Source organism: Chrysemys picta, chromosome 2 (genome assembly GCF_011386835.1).
Source record: "Chrysemys picta bellii isolate R12L10 chromosome 2, ASM1138683v2, whole genome shotgun sequence".
Lineage (NCBI taxonomy): Eukaryota > Metazoa > Chordata > Testudines > Emydidae > Chrysemys > Chrysemys picta.
Genome location: NC_088792.1, coordinates 156,549,980 through 156,568,834, shown reverse-complemented (window position 1 = coordinate 156,568,834; position 18,855 = coordinate 156,549,980). Strand labels below are relative to the sequence as shown.

Below are 18,855 nucleotides of genomic sequence, written 5' to 3'. Positions count from 1 at the left end.
GCTACACGGACACTGCAGTGGCACATTCATAATAGTTGTATCTGGCAGCGACTGTCTTGCCTGAAGTGACTTTCAGTGGTTGTGAAATGTGCCAGACAGCCCTGGAGACTTCAGCCCTCCGGTTAGCCAGACAGCAGCGATGTCATGGGTAGCAGCAGGGCAAACTGCATCCCCACTTCCCCCATCTCTGCTGAAAAGGGATGACCCCCCTAGGGTGAAAGCATGTAATTCAGTATCTTTAGCTTCTCTGCAGAGATGCTAACAAGTGCTGGTGGTTTGGGTTTTTTTACTAGCCTGGCAAATGGCTAAATATCTGACCAATTCTGCGGTGCACCATCCACTGAAATTATAGTACCAGATACTCAGCTGCTATAAACCGGCATCGCTCCACTGGCCTCAGGTAAGGATCACCTAGCCCTCAGTCTTTTGCAGCAGTTCAGAACATCTCTAAACCAAGATAATATCGCCCACCTCACCCCACAGCTCACTCAAATTCTGTTCCTCTCTTTTATCCCCGGGATTATCAGTGCTTCCATACTGAGCCCAAATGTGCATTAGGCTCTTTCCAGAACAATCCCCACTTCAACAATGGGAACTAAACCCGGGATCTCTCCGTTGCCTGGTAACTCCAAGTTCTAGTAACTCAAAGCCAGTAGTGGACTCAAACTGCTCTATGGTCCACAAAAAGCACCCCTGCGTAAGCACAGGTAACATTTGTAGTTCAGTACACCTAGAGGACACAAGTGAGATCAGGGCCGCATTGTGCGAGGCGCTGTACTAAACAGTACACGTAGTAAGGGACAGTCTCAACATCTAAATAGACAAAGCAGAGAGAAGATGGGAGAAAGAAAGCATTAGCATCTCTATTCTGTAGATGGGGACCTAAGTGACTTTCCTCAGGTCACACAGGGAGTCCTTGGCAGAGCAATTGATAGTACCCAAATCTCCTGAGTCCCAGCTCAATGCTTCACCTACAAGACCAGTTTTCTTTTTTCAGTTATACTTCAGGCTCTGAAAAATAACCAGACTCAGTGATATCTAGGATACAGACCACACAAGCCACCGCTGCCACTTGTGAAGTTTCATTGGCAAGATCTGCCTCAAGAATTCCTGCACTGTTTTACTGTCATCCTGCATTTCCTTCCACATATGAGAAAATCTTAGTCTCGGAGGCAACACCCTACATTCCAGAAGCTGCCATACATTGCAACAGCATTAAGTGCCATTTCAGCCACGGGAAAGACTTCAACTTGGCTTTGGCGGAACATGATAATTTTGCAGAGACCATAACGCTACTAAGATCCTAGATGATAACTTAAAAAATAAAACAAGAGGGAGGATCCAGTGGAGGCTACACCCATTCAGGAACTATTCTGGACTGGGTTGGGGTATAGAATTAAAGCATGAACATGCTGAAATATGAACATACTGAAACTAGTGGCGCTAGGTCTGTTTACACTAGTTGGAGATCTGACCCATTTTGCATACGGAAGGCTGCAATAGCAGGATTTAGGGTAGCAAGATTCCTCATTACAAGTACAGTATATAGTTTGCATTAATGATAGTTATAGGTCAGATTGTGATCTCAGTTACGCTAGTGTAAATCTGTTGTGTTTCCATTCAAGTCAAGGAAGCGTCTTCAAATTGGGACTAGGGTGCGTGAGATCAGAATCTGGCCCACCGCGGGGGGGGGGGGACTCAGAGGGGAAATTTACTGATTTTATTCCAAAAACTCCCCCTGTACACAATATTCCAGACACCAGTAAATGGACACTGTACAGTCGGATCAAATCCGGAATGACACAGCAACAACCGAGAGCGAGAAAACTTTTCACCACTGGGAGAGCACAACCCAAGTGAGACTCACCCAACCAACATCCTGCTGACAACATTATCCATGTGCTGAAGAGCAAACACGTAAAGCTATGCATTAGGGGAAGCACTGGGGGAAAGAATCTTCCTGTCAATAACAGCTCTGCACACCTGCCTGCTCCTAAAACCTCAACAACTCTTCAGTGTTTTGCTGAGTAAGTGATTTCCGCTGGTAAGGCTGGAATGAGTCTTTAGGGGGATTCTGCATCAGCATTCACTTGGAGAGGTGTGGACCATATTAGGTAACTTACAGATAGTTACCCAGGGAGATGGCTGGATGGCGAATGCAAGCGAGGCAACATTCATGCTCCAATTCATATAGAAAAACATCAGTTTCCAAGATTGAGAAGTAAATAACTATGAGGGCCTTAGGATCTAAATCGAGTCCCCGGAGCAAAGGTTACAGCAGCAATGGGTTTTTTCAGCATGAGGATTTTTGGACTTTGTTCAGGGCTGCCTGATGTTATTTTTCCCACTGAACTATTTCCCCCTCTTTAACTATAAACACAAGATGCCCATGATTCAGCCACAAAAGTCACCGAGTTGTCACTGCACAGCACCACAAGGGTGGAATTTACAACAGGCCAGGCTACGAGTGCAGGCAAAAGGCAAAAAATAATTAAAGGGGTGAAAGGTGCATTCTTCAGCTCAAAGGATGGGTTGTAAGATCTCTGATCAAACACAAGGGGGCCAGATCCTCAGCTGGAATAAACTGGCGTAATTCCAATGGAGCTGCACTGATTCATGCCAGCTGAAGATCTGGGCCAAGAATTCAGCTTCTTGGCTGAATCTCAGTGCATGGTCAGATTCATATGTTGTCAGATGGGGAGAGCACAACCTGCATCGGAATAGGAATAGACTCTGGACTAGTTGCTCCTAGCACTCTTAAGTTAGCATCCTATATGTTTAGTTAGGGTCTTAGTTTTAACTACACTAACTGCCACAATGTCTGGGGAAACTGCTTGAAACAAAAGGGCACCCCCAACATGCACTGTGAATATAAACAATAAACAGATGGGACTCAGAAGTGTTTGGTTTCTTCCCAGACCACGCTGCAAACTTTTGCAGTGATGCAGCATGTTTTGGTCCCTTCTATGCTGCAAGATAGAATCTGGATTTAGCCATGTAACAATCAGGTCCCCTGGAGATGGGCCTTCCCGTGTACCAGTCACCATTTTCTCACAAACCCTTGCAGCAACAGCAATGCATATGAACTGAATGAGGCAGAAAGGGAATGCTAGTGCATCGTATTCAATCCAGCCAGCCCCTTGGTGATCTCTGTTTTCCTTCCCTTCCAAATGGAAGACTCTAGTTGTGTCTCACTTCTCGCACAGATTCATTCTGGACGTGGGGCAGCTGAACATCAAGCTTTCTTCAGTATCCCTTCTTTCTTCCTCCAGTTTTCATTCTTTCTCTAGGCCTGATCCTGCGGTTCTCCCTCAAGACAAGACTAACATTAACTGCTATGAAAAGAAAGGCATTTCCCCCTCAGTAAATTCAAGTCTGCAGTATCAAGGTCTATCTATGTGGCATCAGCCACTTGTGTCAGAGGATTCAGTTACAGCAACTGGGGTTTTCTGAACAGCCTAAAGGAGGTTGGCATCCATCTCCCACTTCACTTCCTCAGGCTCCTTGGAAAACTCCAGACAACAGGATGAGCCCCAGGCATGGTTCAATCTTGCATTGCACACTGAACTAAACTGTGTTTCACCAGCGACCCTGAACTGGGCTAAAATACGAGACTTCAGCACATTTCTGGGCCATATTAAAGCACTGATGTGTGCTACCTGCCCTGCAGAAGAGAATGATGTCATGTTGTAGAGTGGGCCCCCCCCCGCACTAGTCAACAGGAGCCCTGCTTACAGTAAAGATCTCAGTCATCATGCCTGCAATTTATTAATTTTTTTTTTTTAAGTGTAGATGGAACTTTAGCTCCTTTCAATCCAGAGCCATAGTTGCCCTCAAGTATGTGATAGTCACTCACCAAAGAAATGCTACATTCCAACATGGTTGTTGTTACATTGTAACATCTCCATCTCCATATTTAAATATTGCTTCAATCTGTGGCAGAGCGCTCTCTAAGAATAGTTTTAAAGTTAATATTTTTAAGTTAGAACAATAAATAAATACAGGAAGCCAACATTAAACTAACAAGTCATTATTTAGAACAGGGGTAGGCAACCTATGGCACGTGTGCACGCGAGCTGATTTTCAGTGTCACTCCCACTGCCCGGGTCCTGGCCACCGGTCCGGGGGGCTCTGCATTTTAATTTAATTTTAAATGAAGCTTCTTAAACATTTTAAAAACCTTATTTACGTTACATACAACAATAGTTTAGTTAGATATTATAGACTTATAGAAAGAGACCTTCTAAAAACATTAAAATGTATTACTGGCATGCGATACCTTAAATTAGAGTGAATAAAATGAAGACTCGGCACACCACTTCTGAAAGGTTGCCAGACCCTGATTTAGAATAATAATTTTAAAAACCCTCTCTTCAAATACACACACACACTCACAAATACCCATCATCATGTATGACTGTGGAGGAATGTGACCTGCCTTTCAGAAGTGATATTTCACCTGGTGCGGCGTGGCTAGCTGTAGCAGTTTGTTTTCTACCAACAAACAATGTAAAATCCCCTAAAATCATTAGAATCCACCTTCTCAGATGATTCCAGAAACACATACTACTCTCTAACATACAAGCATTTGTGGGGAGGTGAGAGGGGATCATTCATTGACTATAGTTTTGTTTGAAAATCCTAAAAGGGCTTTCAGTGCTTAGGAAAGGTGCTGAATTGCCAGACTCTGGAAAATTAAATTCTGTTTATCCACAGAATAGGTACATCATAGGTAGTATTATTCTATTTACATTATAGTATCATTCAGGTTAAGACTGTCCTTGCCCTGGCAAGCTCATAATCCATACGGACAAAACAGACAAAGTGTGGGAGGGAAAACAGATGCCAGAGAGGTGAACAATTTGCCCAAGGTCACACTGCAGATCAGTGGCAGAGTTGGGAAAAGAACTCAGGTTTCCGGACTCCCAGTCCAGTGCCCTGCTCACTAGACCACACTGCTCCCCAGTGGCAGGGCATACTCCACCCACACTGCTCCAGCCCTGATCTGGAGGATGGCCTTTAAAGACAAGTATAATGCACAGACTGTTTGCTAAGTAGTGCATCTAATCCCCCTTTTCCTGATTTGTATCTACTTGGCAAAAGGTCCCCCTCATGGTTGCCAGAGAGAGGAACAAGCTTCATATGAAACAGTCGACAGAGACCTGGAACATACTCCCTTGTATCTGGTGGGAATCATCTTTGTTACAGGGAGGGCCCTGTGTTATCATTAACATGTGGCAGAATTCTCAGCAATGAAGGTGACTGGGGTGAAAGGACTTTATGACACTTAATGTCTTCAAAGATCCCTCAGAAATGAAGTATTGCAAAGGTTGGATTAGGAAGAAAAGCCCTGGGCTGTCTATAAGATTATAGTTTCCCTTCCATAGCATTTTACATTCACAGATCTCAAACCACTTAAAACAGCATAATTCCTGTTTTGCAGATGGGGAAACTGAGGCATGGAGAAGGAAAGTAACTTGCCCAAGATCAAACAGAGAGTCTGAGGCAGAACCAGGAATAGGACCTAGATCTTCTGACTCCTCCGCCAGTGCACCACGTTGTCTCCCCAGCTGCAGTGGGAAAACTTCAAGAAGTTCAGACTTGAGGTTGGATAAGACTCAAACCAGACCTCAAGTCAGCCAAATATGGGCTAGAAATTGTGCAGACAAGCTCAATATGACCTGTCCAGCACTTCTTTTTCTAGCCAGAATACTGGGGTTCTTTGGCATTTCCATCTTTGGTCTCAGCCACAATCTGAAGGTGCAACGATAAAAGCAAAGAAAAAAAAACAGCTAAAAAAATTCAGAGTCTCCATAAAGGATTAGGATCAAATTGTCTAGTAACAATTTGAGGAAAGGGAATTATAGATACTTATTCAAACTAACTTGACCATTCTTAATTCCAAGTATAAATGTAGATGCTATATAGATATCCTACTAATGTTATAGGCATAACAGAGAAACAAAGAAATTGGACTCATAGTCCATCTACCCCAGTATTCTATCTCCAGTTATGGCCAGTACCACAGAAGAAGAAACCCTGCAATAGGTAGCTATAGAATAACCTGTCCCAAGGAAAAGTTTCCTGACCCTTGATGACAGAAGCGTTTGCCTTGAAGCATGAAGTCTTAAGATCTCTCTACGCAAAGCGCTCAGTTGAGTATTTTTTAGTAATTATTAAAAGAATGCTGCATACTCTTGTTGTCCCCTTTTATATCCTGCTAAGCTCTTGGCCTCAATATCTTGTGTCAATGAATTCCACAGGCTAATTGCAGGCAGTGCAACGAAAAAAAAATTCCTTTTCTATCAGTTTCGAATTTGCCTCCTTACATTGTCACTGAATACACACACACACACACACACACACACACACACACTTACTTCCCCCCTCAGAAACTGAAGGCCAAGAAATATGTGAAATTGATGTTCTGCATAAGATGTATGGTAATCCCAAAACCATGCATTTAAAACCTGGATCATGTATTTCCCAAAAAAGCCGCAACTGCAACATCATTATTTTGTTAAGGAATTTTAATGAAGCTGCCAGGTTACTTGAAACTGTATCTATTCCAGTATCCAGCTGGATCCCATCCCAGGTGAATAGACAGTATTCAGAGACTTACCATGCACAGAATACTTGGTCAAATTTAAATTGGTAGATGTAGGACCACATTAAAATAAAAAAATTCCACTAAAGGAAGCTCACAGCCTTTCTGAAAATAACCAGCTCTTAGGCTAGCCCTTTAGGATTGTACAGCATAGACATCAAAGCACAGGAGAGAGACAGACCCATGGCTGTCTCCAAGCAACCCCAGCAGTTTGGTTTGGTTTGTTGGATAGTGTGGAAGATAGAGCTTTATTTCCTACCTGTCAATGATCACAGGATCCGAGGGAGTCTCGTTTCTGTTGCCACAACTTTTCTTTTCACAGCACCGGCTGGAGAAGGGAGGAAACCAAAATGAGAGGATTTCTGTGAGTATTAATGGCAAAGCAATGAACTCTGAACTACAGGCATTGTGGATGTTTAAGTGGTATCCAGAAAATTCTAACTGGCATTTTCGAAGGGGTCTCCGGGAGGTGCCCAACTCCCATTTAATGTCAATGGGGTTTAGACACTCGGCTCCCCTTAGTCTCCTTTGAAAATCTCAGCCAAAAGGGAAAGCAATATGGTCACACTTTATATTAAGGCTCCATTTATAAATGTTTAACAGATGTTGTAAGCATGTAACAGACATGAACAGCATGTGTTCTAGATGGTTAAAAGCCCACCAGTAGAAGGTGTCATAGCTGATGACAAGCCATGGTTATAAGCAACCTACCAACTTGTTGGACTCTGTAATAACTGATTGACCATTTATTCCACATCTGTTAACCCTATTTATAAATGGGAATGTAATATAAAAAGTTTATACAGTGTGGTCAGCAATGTGATGGCATAGAAATTGTACGCATGAGCCTCTCTCTGATGAACATGCAATATAATTTGGACCCAACATACAAGTTCTCTCTCCCATGGGTATATCTAGGGCTTTACAAGCATATGCAAGATAACAAGGTCCCTGCCCCAAAGGGATACAATGATTAAAGTGCGGCATAGGGACTTTATTTAAAAGATACACACACACACGCATACTATGTGTGTGCATGTAAGCTTGTGTATGTATATACAGGCATGCACATATATCCTGCGAGAGCGCTGCTGCCCAAGTCTGGGAGGGAACGGAGCACTCAACTCTCATTGCCGTCAATGTAGACGGGGCACTTGGCACCAGATCAGGACCTTTGTACGTGCCCATTCTGTTTGAAAGCCAAAGGGCAGGATCCTTATCTGGCATACCCCAGTGCAGCTCCACTGATTTCAATGGAACTAGACCGATTTATGCCAGCTAAGGATGTGGTAGCTTGACACATACATTGCGGGGGTGGGAGGAGGGCTTGCTATCTCTACATTATAAAAGCAGTTCATAGCAACAGTCTGCAAGCCCATTAGACGTGTTAAGAGAATCCTGATGCTGTGGTAAATCAAACAGTTCCATTTGACATAACCAGGATGTTAGCGGCGGGAAACAACATTTAATCAGCAAAACGGCTTAACATTTAAGCACACTGTATCAAAATTCCCTTCTGCCCCAACTGCCAGTGGATCAGCTTCAGTTACGCCAGCATAAATCCAAGCAGCTAGTCCCATTGCCTTTTCATGAAGTTATTTGGATTTACGCTAATGTAACTGAGAGCTGAATTTGGCCCAGACTGTTCAGTTTTATGTGCAGTGGTTTTGAGGGGGCTGAACGCATTTTCAAAATTCCTAGTTAGCCTGAATTCAGCTGCTTTCCGCAGGGAATTGCTCTGACCAGAGGAAAAACAGATAAAAATGCATGAATGAGTCCAAGGCAATAGAATATGAAGGATTAACTCTTTTGAAGTCAATAATACTCAGATATACAATGCTTAAAATATAAACAGGGATGTAAAACTTCCCACCTCACAGCTATTAAGCATTTTAAGTACATGCATTCGATCGGCAAGCTGTAGCGTGACAGGAACTGCCTGGCTTTTCCTTTGTGAGTTTACACGGCCCAGCAAGGTGGGATGCAACAAGCAGATCTCTTTCATTAGCAGTTCTAACGTGAATGATTTTGACACTTTTTGTATTCCTTTGCCTCAATCCCACAGTTATCCATTGAGTCCATTCCTTTAAAAATAAAGGTTTCACTAGATATATGAGAATCTCTGGGGGAGGTACTTATTTGGTATAAACTGTCATAGCTCCATTGACTTCAGTGAAGCTATAATAATTTACAATGGCTGAGACATTCTCTCTCCTCCCTTCACTCCCATTTCTAACTTGTTTTTGAGTGCACCTTGTGTAAGTTTCACTGCCCGTTGGCCATTTAGACAAAGTTTCATACTTGGGTAATAAAAATCAAAGATTTCAGATTTTCTATTCTAAAGAAAAAATAAACAGAAAACCCTCATTTAGAAGAGTAGAGGGTTGACTTCTATTTTAAAGCAGCATATATTATGACCAGTTGGAAATGAAATCAGGAGCAAATTTCTTGTTCATTTTTAATGCAGTATATTCTTTGCCACTATCAAACAAAAAAAAAAACTAGCTCCGTTTTTAAGAGTTTTACACTGGTGTGCTTTTTTTTTTTTTTTTTTTTGGTAACAAACAAAAACCAGTTCCTTTCTTTGCAATAATACTCAAAAGGTATCCTATAGTCATAGAACTCATACAGACACATCAGATTATAACGTCACAATAATACACAAACAGAGTAAAGCAATAGTACCTACACCAAATCTCTTTGTCCACACATGTTTCCAAGAAAGCTTGTCAGCACATTGTAGAGTTGTTTAGATTAAATTACGCAGATTTGGGATGCAACATACCTGCTTCCTGGTATAAACCCATCTCATTGTTAGATTTATTTTGCATACTTTCTTATCACATTTATGAGCTTTGAAGCATTATATATTACTAAAAATATGCCTTCGACCTGAAGATGTCCAAGCACTTTGCAAATACACCTCTACCCTGATAGAACGTGACCCGATATAACACAAATTTGGATATAACGCAGTAAAGCAGTGCTCCGGGGGAGTGAGGCTGCGCACTCCAGCGGATCAAAGCAAGTTCGATATAACCACGGTTTCACCTATAACGCGGTAAGATTTTTTGGCTCCCGAGGACAGCATTATATCGAGGTAGAGGTGTATTCATTTTCTCATTGTTTGCCTCTAGTGTAGCACATTTTTGGTAGATGACTAAACTATTTCCTCTCACCTTAGTACTTTCTGAGCCCCACAAAACACGAAATATTTTATCCTGAAAGGACCACCCCTTTCCACAAGATGACCAGTTTAGTTGTGGATCAGATTATTTCCAAAATTTCAGGATATTCCAGTCAGGAGTTTCAGCTGAAGTCCATCTCAAATCTTCAGGTCCCCCCTATCTAAGGTACTTCAAACGACCTATCACTATGGCATTTAAATACTGACAATCTTCCAACTGGGTTGTTATATAATAGTTGTTCCTTACTGGGCTGACCCTGCTCCCAGGTAAATCAATGGTAAAAATCTCACTGACTCCAGTACTGGGCCCATAACGTTGGTTGAAGTGGAAATTAAGACCCTGATCCTGCTAATATTTAAGCACCTGAATAACTTTATATACATACACATACACACACACACACACACACACACATGCACACACACACACGTCATTACTTTGGTCCCATTGGAATTACTCACTTGCATAAAATTGTAGGATCAGGGCCTAAGACTTCTTATGGTCATAAAAATAAATCCTTACCACGCTTTGAGCTATGTCATTTTCTCATATCCACACAGGATACAGTAAGTCTAGCAATATGAAGCATACTGGTGAAAAAGCAACAAACAACAAAACCAGCCCTAGAAACTAGATGCCCCATAAGGCCCCATATCAAAGAAAGACTTATGCATCCCCTCCCCCTGTCACCCACCAGCCCAACTAAAATGGTTTTAAAATTCAGCCCTCAACTTTTAAAAAAAAAAAAAAATCTGTCTCTAATTTCAAACTCAAATAAGCTCACAGCATGGTGGCCTTTGTTTTGTTTTCTTCTTCCCAACTCCTCCCTGCAATTGCATAACAAAAGTGTCTAAATTCACACCATCTGGACGATAAAGACACAGGCCCCAGTGGCCGCCTGGCCCAGCTGATTAGAGCTCCTGTCTAGTCTGAGCCTTGTGGCGAAAGTCACAGCTGTGGGGCTTGCTTGCACTCAATACAACTCTGTTATTAGCCAGCTGTAGGCCCTGAGACTACTTCTGTTCAAATTATAATACCTTTTAACCCTCTGCACACTGAGGGAATCGCGGGCTGCTGGCAGAAGCATAACAACTAGTTTTCTCTTAGTTGATAATTGGTAGAACAAGAGGACGACAAACCATTATTCCATGAGAAGAGACTGTTTACCTTGATTTCCTACCATTGAGAGAAAAGGATACTGTATATTTCAGAGAGACCGCCACCTCAGACGGACAGTTCCCTTTACACTGTAATAGCCCAAACGCATCAAGCCTATTGCTAAAACTTTCAGAACTGTAATTAATAAATAAATAAATAAAAAGCTCTAACTGAAGGGACTCATTATACAGTGGGGTGGGAGTTGAGATTTTAAACTTTCAATTGATATGACAGATTGTTGCATCCGCATCAATATTTAGACAACTTTCCTGCTAAGGATACATCTGTCACTGTCTGACTAGAAGATGTAAGGAGGTTTTGGATGCACTTGTCTGTATCCAGCATGAATATCAGAGTGATTTTCTATGACAAATCAAATCAAAAGATCAAAAGGGTATTTACCTGTAACTAACAAGAAAAAGAAAACAAACCCTATAATTTAAAAAAAAAACAACAACAGGCATCAGTTTGGACCTCAGAGTGGGCACAGTACATTAATGTTTTATGTACTGTTACTAATGCAAACTAAAGTAGGGGCTTTAAAAATTGATGCTACCACGTAAGCAGCATAGAGCGAGGAGGATTTGATTATTGTGCTTAAAAAAATGTCAAGTTTAACTAGAGTTGGATTCATTCATTCCCCCTGGTATTATTCAAAATGACGGTATAATGCCTCTTCAAAATAGGCAGCATCCTGTTTTAAAAGTATCTCTGAACAAGACATTTAAAAATCAAATGTCTTGATTAGGTTACACAGAGCTTTTGATTTGGTTCACTAATCTGTGTCTTATGTGGAAAGGATAGCCCTGAATTGTAATTCTTCCTTGGCTAATCTATCAAGCAGGAGTTTAGTACAAACTGAATAATGGTTTACATTTGTAGAACATTACCTTAAATCAAGCATGGAATATATTTATAGGCATCAATGAAAGACCAGTATACAAAAGCTTATCAGAGAGTTTATTTAGTACTTTTAAAATGTTGGTTATTGTCAAAGGAAAGATCAGTCCATTTTGTTTTGAAGAAAGGAGGTTGGTTTTTTTTTTTCACTCTTAATATAGATTCTCTCTCTATCTAGCTGGAGTGAAAAAAATGGATTACACTAGCTGTCATTTTGTTATTAAAATAGAGACTCTTGTGTAGAAATACTAAGATTTTGCTTCTCCAATGATTATCTAAGTATGGATAAGTCAAGCCTTTCACAAACAGGGATAGCATATATATTAAAATAAATACGTAAGTTTTAAGAGAAACCAAAAAGTAACATGCCCCACTTCACTCTTCTTTAATATATACATATGCACAGAGCAAATTGTATGTTATGTAAAAACAAAAAGCAAATTGTGTATCACACCTATAAACACACCCATCTATGAAAGTAATATTTGCAATGTTCAGAAGTAATGGTATAGAGTTACTCAGTTAATGAGGGTGACATATAAGAGGCAAGTTTTGCATACATGTGCATGTGTATGTATGCACACACACTTTTGCATACTTCACCCTCATTGCAGTTTCCTGGGTACACCAATTATTCCATTACCTTTTGAAAAATGTGAAAAATACGTTCTCCTCAGCAACAAATTCTATCCTGTTAAATTGCTTTTACTATATCATTCACTTAGAAGGCAATACTTAAAATTATTAGTGCAATGTGATTTTTAAAACAAGCAACATTCGATCCAAGAGCTTTTAAAAAAACCTATTACAATAAATCACAAACGTGTTTAATAAAGGTCAAGGCTGGGTTTGCCTTTCATTTTATGAAAGACCATTCTGTGCACAATTTAACACAATTTAATATAAGGACATTGCCTGTTTGCATTATTAAATGTATCAAAAACAGTAATTATGTGAGCAGGAAAAATAATAAGTTACCATGGAAGCAAGATGTACATACATAAGATACATGTACCTAAAGACATACACAAATGTTATTAAAAACATCCATAGCAATATTTTATCCTTTAATTTATCATTTCAACATCCTAAATTTGTTGTCTATTTTACAAAAAGCAGAAGTTCCGTAAGTATTGCTTGTAACAAAAAATTATTTCAAAGATGTATTTTGGGGACAGAACTAAAGGACATTAATTATGTTCATTTAATTGATAATGTTAAAATATGTAACCTGGGAAAAATAAATCAGGAGCTCTTTCTAATTTTCAGGTGGGTTCTGGAAACTGACAGTAATCATTTTAGAAGGGGAAACTGGAAAAGCTTAAAGAAATACAAACTTGGGAATTCTGGGCCCTTTCATTTTGTTGTCCAAACCCCGTGCAAAATAGAACAAAAATAGTGCAGTTCAGATCTTAGGCAGGGTTTCCAAATCTGTAGTACTAAATAAATTGGTATGTAACACAAACCAAAATGTTGTATCCAGGCAAAGAGAAATTATTCTTATGGAAGAGTGTCCTCGGCCCAAAGACAAAACTCCTCATATCTACAACTTATATGGAAAACCCCTTTAGCATCTTTGGAAGCAAACTTACTCTTATTAACTGAATAAATCCTATGCCACCAATAAAATTGTCTTACCTGCACATGACTTCATGAGTAAGCAGAACTCTGCACATTTCTGGATTCTTGTTCTGTCCTTCGTAAGTGATGGGCTATGAAAATTAGGGAAATTAGTATATGGAGGAGGTTTTGGGTTTGTTTGTTTGTTTCTTGTAATATTCAGTTTTTAAAAACTGCAAAGCACTATGGCTTGTAATTCCCACCCTCAAAGTCTTTTTTGCACAAGGTAGGCAGTATGCATATAACCAAGTGTCACTTAAAAACTGTTAAGATCCCAGGATCACTGAGGGAAGGAAGAGGCTAAGAGATTGTTTTTCAAATGCACTGGAAATTAAGGTATGCAATACAGACGCCCAGAAGAAGAAAATAAAGCACAGAGTGAGAGGGGAATGAGAGAGTGAGGATTGTACAACACAAAAGCCGGCCTCAGCTCACCTGTTTAGTGACTGAATCGATGAGCCTAACAAACAGATCCTGTTCAGTTCTGACACCTAGAGAGAGAATGGGAAGAAATAGGAAATCCAACAGTCACAGAGATTGTTTCCCCTACTTATCTAAGCCATCCTGTAACTTTTCTATTTCGTTTTACTTCCTATCAAGCATCATCTACAAGTCTAAGGCTGATGTTTTTCAAAGCATGGGTTTACTAAAGGCTGTCATGTTGGCCAGACCTGAAAAGCAACTATCCACAGTGAGAATTTTTGCTTCCAAAAGAGACAAAGGGACTTCAGTGTATTTTATAGAAGCGATCTCTGCAAGGTCTAAAACTTTATCATGGGTTCTTCGCTCCCAACCCCTTCTTTCCCGCCGCCGTCTTTGTAGGTGACTTACCATTGCTGTAAAGGAGTTGAAGTTTGTAGTGTGTGCCGTTATTGGTCTTTTCATTGCCTTGTTCCTGAAAGAGAGATTTAAAAATATCGTCCCAGAATTTGTTTGGTGCTGTTGGAGCACAAAAGCAACCCGCTTGCAAATCACTAATGCATGTGAAAAGAAAGATCTTTGAGAGGTGGATCCGCTGATTGGGATAAATTAACCTTCCGAGTGACCCAGGACAGACATCCCTTCCTGTGGCATTTGCAGAAACTTTTCCACTTGCTATAAAGCTCCTAACTTTATAACATAAACGCTCTTCCCTTATCGGGTGAATTTACACATTTTAAGCAGGCTAACATACCGACGCTGGCAGGTATTTTTTTAAACAAAACTGTACCTGCAAAATAATGAAATAGTTTTACAATAAGTCATTATCGGTATTTCTTTCCTGAAGGTTATGTTACCGGGAAATCTCTCAGGTGAACTGCGACTGTAATTCATCAGAAGACAATTATTCATGTCGTCCTTCATAATTAAAAGTCCTTGCCCGTAACTAAACTAAAACCAAACATAGTTTGGAGGGAAGGAAGAAGGTTTCTAACTGCTTAAAGCCTGGATCTAAAACTCAAGAGCAAACGTTTCTGACACCCAGCCATTGACTTTGGAGTTTGAAAAGAACAGGCTTAGCAGATAATATGACAAATCACAGCTCGCTCTTCCAGCTCGATTAGGATACTAATAAAACCTGGCAGACCCGGCATATGCAACAACAACAACAAAAAATACAAATGTATTGGACCCCTGTGTGATTGTATTCTGTTTTATTTTAAGTGGATGTATGAAATTCCCATTGTATCTCCCGGACTGGCAGAAATTAACAAGCCTTGTTAATTACAGCGAAGAAGGAGAGAATGTTGAGAACAGGGGACTAAGCCCTCGTCCTGCTACCTAACCCCTGAACACAAAACCAGGGATCGTTATGTTGTTATGGAAAGGGTGGCTGAGAATGACACTACTTTACAAGGGCAGGTACTAGAAGTGGTGTGCGGGGACGGTAAATTTGGGGAGGTAAGAAAGGAAGGAAAATAGACAGGCCTTACTTTATCATTTTCTACGAAGTCCACAAAGGCGGTCCTCTCTATTTCCACCGGCTGCCCCTGCCTGTCGTAGAGAGCCAGGACAAAATGAAAGAAATTGGATTTCCTCAAGTTGGAAGGTGGTTGTTTTTCGAAGTGGGCTCTGGACAAAGCTACTCCGCTGTGGAGGAAACAGATGGAATTGGGGAGAGAAGGGAGAGAAACAAATGAATTAAAGGTGGCATAGCAATCAAAAAAATCAACACAGAAAATGATTCTAGAGTGGGGGTAAGAGTCTCCTGGTCTATGTCGCACACTGGGTTATTAACAGTCAATTGTTACCAATGACTTTGATCTCGGTGCTTTCCTCTCCACCTTTGTGCACCCACATCACTTTCGATTAAAAACACTAAATTAAATAAAAGTGAAGCCTGCTTGAATTTTGGTGGCAGCCAAATGAAGAACTTTTTTCTCCCAAATGTTAGCGTCTGGAAACTTTATTAAATAATTTCCCCTCTTATGCCTTGATTTCCACTCTGTAGAGAAGAATAATTAACAGAACCTGAATATTAAAAGGAAAGATTGCAAGATAAATTATTCCAAAACCGGAGAAATATTTGATAATCTCCTCTGATCCATCTTCTTTTTCCCTTTCATACTCATTTGTTGGGTACAATGCAAGGGGTGTGTCTATACTACAATAAACGTAGAATATAAATGCTAAAGGATCTGAAAAATGATAAAATTCCTACTGAGTTCACTTTTCCTTTAGCCCAGGTCAACGCTCTTAAAATCTTTTCCCAACTAGGTGTCTGTACTGAGTGGGAAGGCAACTGGTTTCAAGCAATGTGCCTACCTTCCTCGGCAGCGAAGTTTCTACCAATTTCATATTGTTTAGTTACTGATCCATTTGAAACAACGTGTGGGTCTTCCCCGGTGCCGTTTTGTGGATTAACTACGTGTAATTTAAACACGGGTTGGCTGATTTTTGTCACACGTTCTACAGAATATGCGGTGATTTCTTCCGTGCATTTACCGAGTTTGAATTATTCGGGATCTTTTCATACAATGGAAATACTAAATCTTAGGGTTAGGTTTTTAGCAGAATGGGTTCCACTCTTTTCTTTATGTCGATTTTTATGGAAGGCACAGAAGACAGATACGGTGAAGAGGATTTCTCACTTATAGCATCGCTATGAAGTTTTCCTACTTTCTCCAGATTTAATTCCTGAAATGAATTCATCTAATATTGTTGCTTCACAGACTTGAGAAAAGTATTTGACTCTTTGGAAAGCTACAAATATCCCCCTTTATTTCTAACTCCAACTGGACAGGTACAATGTGACTGGGCAACACACAATTCCCCTTCTCATCCTCTCCCCCCCTCCCCCGCCAATTTAATAGTTTGATTTTTATCATCTTGAGTATAAGAACTTCGATCACTGTATTTTTACAAGACATCTAGAATAATTAGTGACGTCCCAATGCGAACACCGATCAATTAACTCCTGTGAATTAGCGATTTCTTACAGTGCATCTAACATTTGTTTTACTTTCGCTTTCCCCATCAAGGTATTTTTCTTCCCCATATTAATTAAACTATCAATAGTTATTTAAAAAAAAACAAATTTATGACATCCCCTCTCATGCTGCTTGAAAGATCTTCCATGGAGATCAGATGGAGGTGGTGAGGGCATATAGGGCTGTATTTGTATATTGGTTCCTAGCCCAACGTATATGCAACGCGGTTGTATGTCCCTCAAATCAAGTTGTCTCTATCCTCAACTTTCTTCTCGGGCCGATTCAGCCCCTTCCTACACGTGTGCCCGAAGGCTGTCTAAAGAGATACTTGAGGAACGTACTTCGTTTAGGGGGGACTTCGTTCCTGTCTCTCCCTCATAAAAAGATAAACAAACAGGGAGAGGAAGTCTATAACTAAGAGAACGCGGCACTGGAGCATTTATTGGCAATATGGAATAGAGAGATTATCCCCCAAACAGAAGCAAGAATGTATCCTCTTCTGAGGTTGTATAGGTTTTATATTCCAGCCAGCACTGAGATCTAAATTGTGTTGACAAAACTAATGCGAGGAGTTAGTAAGTAGGGTCAAGGACTCCACTCAGATCATCCGCATGAGAGCTCTCTGCTGCACGGCTGATACCGGCAGTTTTGACAAAACCTTGGTAAAGGTATCTCCCCTTTCCCTCGTTACTCAAACCCACGCTGGGCTCGCTTTCTGCCTAACCCTGTGCATCTAGCCTGAGTGGGGAGGAGGGTGACATTGGCTTTACAAAGTATGCCCTGGGATCAAGGAAAACAAGGTGATTTTGGATCAAAATAGGCATGGCCATTACGTTTAGCCGGAAGAACAGTCCTAGTCAGACTTTCGGGCATAGAAGGATCTAAAGAGTAGTACTGTTCGCTTGTATTGCTATGTATGGGTGTTCTCTCCCCCGTCCAATCTCTGCTCTCTGACTTCCTCTGTTGTGTTTGTCCCTCGCTACAGCTTTGCCCTCTTGAATTTTCCCTGACTGGGGCGGGGAAGTAAACTGAAGTCGCGAGTCTGAACAACAGCGGGCGGAAAGGGAGCTTTCAAACGGGAAAACACGAGTCTCGATTACCTTTGTGCAGCTACATTTGCATCCACCACCCCAACATTTCTGACCCAGGACCTGACGGAATCCATTTCAGAAGCGAGAGATTTCTCTTTCAGAATGGGTCCTCTTCCTAAAGTATCTTGAATCCCAAACATTTAAAAAGTCTATTCCAACCGGCCACCGTTTCTTTAAAAAAAAAATGCAACCGCTTTTGAAACTGACACGCACACACAGATCCCAAAACCAGTGAAGTCCAGCTTTAAAACCAACTTCTTCTGCTTTTAGAAGCTACGGGATTTGGTGAAAACGCCTTCCCCCCAAAATAGAAAGTTTTTCCTCTTGCAAAGTAAAGTTCTGCTCTCATTCAGGCTCGCCCGGTCCTATCATCCTGCAAACGCCGGCGAGGAAACAGCATCCAAACACTGACCGCTGTTAACCAGGATCACCTGTTTCTCAGGGACACCGGGAAGAGAGGACTGATTGCTGCCTAATCCAAAAAAAATCGCGATAAATCGTGAAAGAAAGGAAGAAATGGAGCGCAAGAGTCTGATTACACACCAAACTGCGGAAGCCAGGATGCTTCCCCAAGCTAGTCACCATCAATGGGTTACAGCACTGGGAGAAAACATACTAGGAAGGGGGCGGAGCAGATTTCCATATTAGGGGGACTCTATTTGCATAGACTCACCCGATTGGAGGATTGCAGACAATTATAAAGCTGATATACACTAATAACTCCAGCTCCGGGCTACCAACAATTGCCAATGGGAAAAGCAACAGTAATCAGACTTTTCTGATTGTTGAATAAGTTCCTTACCAAAATTACTTCGCTTTCAATGTGTTAACCTCAGATGGAACCCACTCAGTCTAGGGTATTACGTTGTTATTCTAAACAA

At 40.9% G+C, this 18,855-nt stretch overlaps 1 protein-coding gene across 1 annotated transcript in view; it reads right to left on the bottom strand.

The window, feature by feature from the left end:
- EBF2 (EBF transcription factor 2) overlaps nucleotides 1–18,568 on the bottom strand; it is a 179,761-nt gene extending 161,193 nt beyond the window's left edge. Inside the window, exons 1-6 of the mRNA XM_005285174.5 lie at nucleotides 17,984–18,568; nucleotides 15,387–15,543; nucleotides 14,305–14,368; nucleotides 13,909–13,964; nucleotides 13,492–13,565; nucleotides 6,867–6,935 (exon numbers count right to left, since the gene is read on the bottom strand). Coding sequence (XP_005285231.1) covers nucleotides 6,867–6,935; nucleotides 13,492–13,565; nucleotides 13,909–13,964; nucleotides 14,305–14,368; nucleotides 15,387–15,543; nucleotides 17,984–18,114 — 551 coding nt within the window. The 5' untranslated portion in view covers nucleotides 18,115–18,568. The remainder of the gene's footprint in view (nucleotides 1–6,866; nucleotides 6,936–13,491; nucleotides 13,566–13,908; nucleotides 13,965–14,304; nucleotides 14,369–15,386; nucleotides 15,544–17,983) is intronic.
- Between the last annotated feature and the right edge of the window lie 287 nt (nucleotides 18,569–18,855).